The sequence below is a fragment of the Montipora foliosa genome, chromosome 11 (genome assembly GCF_036669935.1).
Source record: "Montipora foliosa isolate CH-2021 chromosome 11, ASM3666993v2, whole genome shotgun sequence".
In the NCBI taxonomy this organism is placed as follows: Eukaryota; Metazoa; Cnidaria; class Anthozoa; order Scleractinia; family Acroporidae; genus Montipora; species Montipora foliosa.
Window position 1 is genome coordinate 33,492,509 of NC_090879.1, and position 7,500 is coordinate 33,500,008.

Genomic DNA, 7,500 nt, shown 5'->3' on the forward strand with positions numbered 1-7,500 from the left:
ATGTGTTTAATAATTTTGCGTTGGTAGTAGAGTGAAAAACAAAAGAAAATGAAAATCAGAAGCAATCCAAACAACAGTTTCAAGGTGCAGAAAGAGCTGAGTAGCATAAGGCAGAAACAAGTAGAGAGTGTTGACATACCGGTAATTATTTTCCTCGCATATGGACAGAAAGCCTCTCCCGTGGTGGAGTGTCATGTTTATTCTGGGTTTGAAGTTGAAACTGAAGAAATACAGATGAACAATACTGAGGCTATAATTTGCTCCAATATGCAGAATTTAAAGCAAATGATTCAATAAAAGTTTGACTTACGTCCATGTTTGACCTTAATTACATGCACGCCCAATCCTGACATCCAACACAAAGTGTCCCTTTAGTTTAAGCATTTGCTACCTATTTTCAACAATAAGGTAAGGGTAAAGGTTAGCGTTATTTTTAGCTTTGGGTAAATGCAGCAGTTAATCTTTACTTAAAAAGCAGCATTTGGGGGACACTTTGTGTGTTCCGATACACGAGTGATTTTAAAGTTGGTGAGAGGAGCAAGGGACACGTAGTGACGCTTATTGAAATCTGTGTGCATCTAATTAGGGTCACACCTGGACAGACATGCTTTTACGCGCTATTTTGTGAAATGAATATTTGACCTCGGTGGTTAGAACTAACCAAGGAGACAAGGCAAGCAGCAATCAGCCACCAGCACGTAACCTAGTCCACTCTAGGCTGGAACTGACGCCAAACCAGGGAAATTCTCACCTTAAATACACCATCATCAGATCGATTAGGGATGTCCCTTATAACTTTGCCGAATTTGAGCTTCACCTTTCAAACATTCACCAAGAAAGGCGATCCTGAAAACCATAATAAAGCTTTCTCAACATAATCGATGCAAGAAAACAGACCTAAGGAATTCGAAGCATTTGATTGTATTCAAATCTACCAACAGGTGTAACACAGCCGTTTGGAACTGCCAAGAGGGGCTGGGATCTGCCAAGGGTCACACTGTACTGATTGGTACTGATTTGAATAGACTCAAATGCTTTGAATTCCTTTGGTCTGGTTTCTTGCACCAATCATATTAAGAGAGCTTTACTATGGTTTTTCAGGATTGCCTTCGAAAGATGAAGGTCAAATTCGGCGAAGGTATGGGGACATGGATCCCTATGGATCAGATGCTGGTGTTTTTAAGGTGAGAATTTCACTGGTTCAGTATTTTGTCAAGTTCTTGTTACTTGAATCAAATTAATGTGATCTTCATTAAAGCAAAAAAAGTTAATACCCATGTTTCTTCCGGTCATCTGTTACCCTTTTGTCGTGGATGTAATATGATATAATAAAAACCACAGCAGTTGCACTGAGAATAATCAATCTATAAGACCCAATCTTCATTTTTGGCTTGCTCAATTCTTTTTTGTCCTCAACTTTCTGCCATTTAGACTGTTGTTTTTTATTAAGTTGTTTTGAATAATGTGCCTTGGTCCATTCGTCGAAATTGTAAATCGATTGTGGAGGTTTAGGGGGAGACGCTGGCGGATGATGCGAAAATGTATGCTCTGTGCGTAACTGGCCATCAACAACGAGCTCTCTATCGTAAATTTTCCTCTCTTCGTGGTTTCCAAGTACGTTGTAAGCCTCACTTATCTCCTGGAATTTATCGTGTGATGCTTCGCTTCCCCTGTGCTTGTCTGGGTGGTGTTTAAGAGAGAGCTTGTAAAAGGCGTTTTTGATCTGCGCCTGGGTGGCTTTGGGTGAAACACCAAGTATTCTATAGTAGTTTTTCTTCGTAGGTTTTTTGTGCCCCGGGCCGGTGCTGTAGCTACAGATCACGCTGCCAAGAACAACTGGTTTAAAAGATACAGGCAATCCCGATAGACTTTGAAGACTATACAGAAGTGTAACAAATGATGGACTCTTCCTTAAGCCACAACACCGCTTGGACGATGCATTCCGTGTTACAACTTTGGCCAGGAAACTCATGATTTATAATTGTGCAACGCCGCCATTACCGCTACCTTACTACGTTAAACCGCTACTTGCAAATATAGTGGTCGCAATTTCAAAGCTGTGTCCCAGCTGTATTTGTCATGTATGCTTAAATATACTGTAACTCTCTAGTCAACCCGCTGACCAATGTCGATACTCATTCAATATGGCGTCCGGAAGGCGACCTGAGCATCAAGCTCCACCCGAAGTGGTAAAATATACGTGTTTTTGTCGTCAAGCTTCCTTTGCTTCCATCAGATTAATATTCCGTTGTTCTTCTTCCTTGTTTGCTGTTTTTCTTTCAGTTTTATAATGAAGATGAAGCTCGTAAATATACCTCAAAGTGAGTGGATTCTCGAATGTTTGTCATGTACGTAAGCACGTGCCTTCTTTGTTGAGCAGTGTGAGGAAGCCAAGAGGACTGATGATAGTAATGGATATGATGATCATGATTGACACAGTAGATGTTATATTTTTACAGGGAAGTAGATAATAGGGCGACACCAATGAACTTGTAGCCCTCAAAACTGAAATCGATTACAGATAAATAAGGAAAAACGGAACCAGAACATTATTATGTACATGTATAGATCACATCCAGCTTCTTTTATCACCTAAGAAATCTGACCTGACCGTGGAATGAGAGAAGTTCAGAAGTTATCTTGCTTTGCTGCAAACTTTATGGCTTTCTTATTTTAAATTTAAAAAATAATGGTTAAAATCAGAATGGCATAGTTTGCATGAAAAGATCAGCTCCAGCCTTGTTGCCATTTCATAGAAAGGAGCCTATTCAGTATTATTGGAGGAGAATTGTAGGGAATGGAACCTGCTACCTTCTACAGCATTGATTGTGATGATGCATTGATAATACTGGCGGTAAAAAGTAATGTATGTCTCAAATTGATCTTCAGCTCAAGAATGATTGAGATTCAAGTTCAACTGTCCCAAAGAGCAATAGAGCTGCTTAATTTACCAGAGGATAAACCTTGCTTTCTACTGGATATTGGGTAATGTACTGTCTGGATTAAAGAAAGCCCCTCCCTCTACAGGCTACCGCTTGGATCTTTTGATTGTTACAATTTGGTTTTTGGTTGTTTACACGTACCGTAATTCCCTCTTCAGTACTAGCCAATTCCTAACCCAACAAATAGGTCTAATACACTGATGGTATTTTTCAGTATGTTAAAAATTAACATATCGCTTTTAAATAAAATTATTTTATTCTTAAGTCATGGGAATTTGAAAGCCACATAATGATAATTCTGGGTATGAAATGATTTTCTAAGATCACCCCAGAGTGTTAATGAAATCAACATGAACAGTCTAAAAAAAAAGCTGCAAAAAGTCCAGTCTTGGATGGGGCATGGCATGTTGAAACGTTTTTGGAAATACAGTACAGTACAGCCCAAAAATTAATGCACGCACAAGAACTTCTTTTTGTGTTTGCAAGCCGACGACTTCTTGCGGCTACTTGCATCACAATCCTACCATCTGCAAGAACTTCTTTGTGGTTAGAAGTTGACACCGCAAGAACTTCTTTCTGTTAAGATATCCAGACCGCAAGAACTTCTTTGCAGAAGCATCATTCTCAGAAAGAGGGTGATAAGTTTTCTACCCTGGCTGGGGCAAACATTGAGTTTTGAACATTGACAGTAAACTCAGAGATTTGGTTGGTGCAGAATCTGGAGTACTGTTACTTTTGCTGGAAAAGATACTTGCTTTGACCTTTGAAGTTTGAGTTTTTGAGCTTTTCCATTCTAAAGTTAAAGATCTAATGTTCATTTTCATTCTTAAATGTACTTGTACATGTAGGTGTGGATCAGGTTTGAGTGGTGAAGTGCTGACAGAGGAAGGTCATCATTGGATTGGTCTCGACATCAGCCAAGCCATGTTAGGTACTTCAAGTAATTCTGTCTTTTTTTCCTGTAAAGCTGGAAATGAAATTTTCACAATGGTTTGTCCATTGGCCAAGTCAGAGAGAGGTGTGGGTCTATCCCTGAAACAATGTCATAAACTGCTTTGCATTTCCAATTTTTCATAGAATCCTTGAATTATTTTAAAGCAGTTTGTTATATCTTAGTCGTAATGTCTTTAATCAACCCATGCATTTTACTGGCTCTTACAAATGACTTCTGGCTTTGTAAAGGTTTTTGAAAGTGAAAACACCAAAATTATTAGTGTTTGTTCTACAATGTTGGTGAATATAATTATCTCACTTCAAGTCCTAACACCAAGATCTTGAAGGAAATGATGACAACGATAATGTCAATAATAGTGATAATGATGACAATAACGTTATAAGGTTGACAATAACAATAACAATGGCAATGTAATGATGATGACACTGACAGTGATATCAATAACAATAACGATTTTGAAGTATCTGATGAAATTATAGGAAGTTAACAATGCACGTTGACAAAGCGATGAAAATTTACGTTACACTAAATTCACGCGGATTTTTCAAAAGTTAGGTTTACATGCATTAAATTACCGCAAATTTTTCGATAAGCATCTTGCTTTACTTACTGTGATTTTCATAATTCTGCGAACTCGCACTTTACATTTCTGAACGCCAAACTACGTTTTGGCTTTTGTGAATAAAACCTTCCAAGACAAGTCCATGGATGTTTCTAAGTTTTTTACAGCTGAAAATTTTGTTTTGAAGCCTAACTAGACCCTATCAATTCAAAAGATCTTTCAAAGCCTCAGTTTGTTGCAGTAACATGAATTTGCTGCACTTACAAAATCTCAACATACATATGGCTCAATGGAGAAAAAGAAGCATTTACACTAGTTAGCTTTTAGGATTTGCTCAAATGGATCTTGTGAGGACCTACATGTAATATGGTTTTGTAATGAAACAAAGGTGCTTTAAAATAACAATGTTGTAAAATAGCTTGCATTAAATTTGCATCGACATTAATTAAGATACATTAAATTAACGCGAATTTTGTAAAAGCGCATTAATAAAATGCGTTGTTAATTTCCTATAATAAGGTATGTTCTTCCCATTAATTTTGGTCTTTCTACTTTAGTTTACATTGTTAGTGGTCATTTGTTTATTTTCTACTTCTGTTTACCTAGCCCAATAATTCTTTTTAATGTGCTATCGATATCTTGGACTTCACAGATGTAGCACTTGAAAGGGAGGTCGAGGGAGATCTTTTTCTTCATGATGCTGGGCAAGGTCTCTTTTTCAAGCCAGGAACATTTGATGGATGTATCAGGTATGAATTAATTTTCTAAGTTTTTAATAATAATTATAATAATGATAATGATGATGATGATGATAATCATCATAATAACAATAATAATAATAATAATTCCCTCTCTAGTCTCTAATGTAGCATGTGTGCAAAATCTCATACCCTATTCACACGAACAAAACATGTTTAATTGACCTAGGCTTAGCAAATGAAAGTTAGTCACAGAAAAATGTAGGACTGGCATTTACATGAGATTCACGTGAATTTGAATTCACGCTTTGACTCGTGCTACATGTAAATGTGTTGCCACCAAAAATCAGTAAACATGATTTTTAAAAGAAAACACTTTAAAACCGTGTTTAAGGTCTTGGTAAAGATAAATTGGGTGCGGGGGATGAGGTCTGGGCCGAACATCCCGCTCACAAAATGGGAAGGGACGCATTGCCTGCCTCTCCTTCTCAGGTGTAGTGATCGCTGCAGGACCACTGTCTGGCTTGCCGGGCAGTAGGTCACTTGCATGTGGCCTCTCCTACATTATTGTGTCCATAGCAGCACCTTACAGAGAACAATGTGTGCATATGTTCCAAAGATAAATACAGTTACTTATGGCCAACGTGCCTTCTCCTACGTAGCCGCAACATTCTGGAACTCTATATCGGACAATATTAGAAACTCTGTAACAGTTGAAATATTTAAATCCAGACTCAAAATATTTCTTTTTAAAGAAGCATATAATTCATCTAATTGAACGTTTCTTTAAAGTATGATTTACTTCTTTATAATATGTATATATGTATATAATATTTTTTGTAAACGCATCAAGATTTTTAGATGCATATTAAGCAAGTACACTATTACTATTACCGTCGCGTGGTAACCCTCGTTTCCACAGAGTCTGCTATGGGGGCGACCAAGTTCCCGGCTGTATATCTGGGCGGGTAGACTGGGCTCATAGCCTTGGCAGGCTGCCAGTTCAAGAAAAGGACAACTCAGATTCCAAACCCAGGTAGATGGAGCTCATAGCCTGCCAGGCAGTCCATCTAAAAGAAGGACATTTCTGATTTAAAAGCTACAGCTTTGTGGTTGCCACAGCCGTCTTAGTCCGCTGAGCCACTGTGGAAGGATAGTTTACTTAGTCTAAAGACTGAGGTTGGTTTGCACGCACGGATCTTCACTTTAAAACTGCTAAGCGCAGGTGGGAAGGAAAATCCTACAGTGATGGATAAGAGGCAAACCTACAGGTGCTAGATGGCACTGGGAGTCGCAGTCCCAACTCTTCATGTAGGCAGCTCAGAAGTATGGGTCACTTGTTGTTGACCTGAGACAACAACAACTTTTTGCAGCACCCTGAGCAACCAAGCAGCCCTCTTTAGGGAAAGAGCTGCTTGCTCCGAATGGAGACGGACCTAGAAAAGGTGGTTTAAACAACGCTTGTCTCAACTCCACCTGGTTGGCTAGCTGCAGTAAACGGGCATCTCTCTCAAGGGGTAAGAAAGACAACAGAAAGAAGAAATCAGCTATGCTGAAGGTAGCGTGCTGGAACGTACACAAAATGCAAGACTCTGAAGGTAACAACTGTCCTCAGAGACGCACAGCCCTTGTAGCCAGGGAACTGGATAGGCTCGACATTGACATTGCAGCCATCAGTGAAGTGAGGTTTGCAGAACAAGGCTCCTTGACCGAACACAGAGCTGGCTACACGCTATGCTGGTCTGGAAAAGGGAAAGAAGAACACAGACTGTCAGGAGTGGGCTTCATGATCAGCAAGCTCCAGAACCTCCCCGTTGGTCACTCTGACCGCCTCATGTCTCTTCGCTTGCCTCTACGCGACGATAAGTACATCACTCTCATCAGTGTCTATGCCCCCACATTACAGGCGGATCCCATCACGAAGGGAGCTTTCTACACAGAGCTGAGGAATCTCCTTGGGAAAGTGAATGAAGAAGACAAGGGTCCTCATCATGGGCGACTTTAATGCCAGAGTGGGCAGAGACTTTGATGTTTCACCAGGAACACTTGGACGACATGGAGTGGGCAATTGCGTTGGAAGACTTCTGTTGGAGTTGTGTGCAGAACAGGGTCTGTGTATCATTAACCCTATACAAAAAATAGCGGTGCGACAATTTCATTTCTCCATGGACACCTCATTTTCCTTTACCGAGACCTTAACTAAATGGGGCATTAGAGAGGAGGTGAAGTCTATTCAGAGAATCATGCAATGTTTCTTAAATTTGTTTTTGCTTTGTCCACAGTATATCTGCTCTACAGTGGCTTTGCAATGCTGATAAAAGGGGACATAATCCTGTCAAAAGA

The 7,500-nt window shown here is 39.5% G+C and overlaps 2 protein-coding genes across 3 annotated transcripts in view; one reads left to right on the top strand and one right to left on the bottom strand.

The window, feature by feature from the left end:
- Positions 1 to 1,267: 1,267 nt before the first annotated feature.
- On the bottom strand, positions 1,268 to 1,972 carry LOC137976944 (dnaJ homolog subfamily C member 30, mitochondrial-like). The gene has a single exon (XM_068824259.1). It carries the CDS (start codon positions 1,970 to 1,972, stop codon positions 1,268 to 1,270), a length of 705 nt encoding a protein of 234 aa, XP_068680360.1.
- Positions 1,973 to 2,118: 146 nt separating this feature from the next.
- The window catches only part of LOC137976070 (18S rRNA (guanine-N(7))-methyltransferase-like), a 14,984-nt gene continuing 9,602 nt past the window's right edge, over positions 2,119 to 7,500 (top strand). Inside the window, exons 1-6 of one of the 2 annotated variants that reach the window (XM_068823334.1) lie at positions 2,119 to 2,189; positions 2,284 to 2,321; positions 2,890 to 2,985; positions 3,791 to 3,873; positions 5,112 to 5,208; positions 7,440 to 7,500. The exon at positions 7,440 to 7,500 is cut by the window's right edge and continues 36 nt beyond it. In XM_068823334.1, coding sequence (XP_068679435.1) covers positions 2,145 to 2,189; positions 2,284 to 2,321; positions 2,890 to 2,985; positions 3,791 to 3,873; positions 5,112 to 5,208; positions 7,440 to 7,500 — 420 coding nt within the window. In that variant the 5' untranslated portion in view covers positions 2,119 to 2,144. Of the gene's footprint in view, positions 2,190 to 2,283; positions 2,349 to 2,889; positions 2,986 to 3,790; positions 3,874 to 5,111; positions 5,209 to 7,439 lie in introns of both variants that reach the window. The other variant, XM_068823335.1, reaches the window with a different exon arrangement.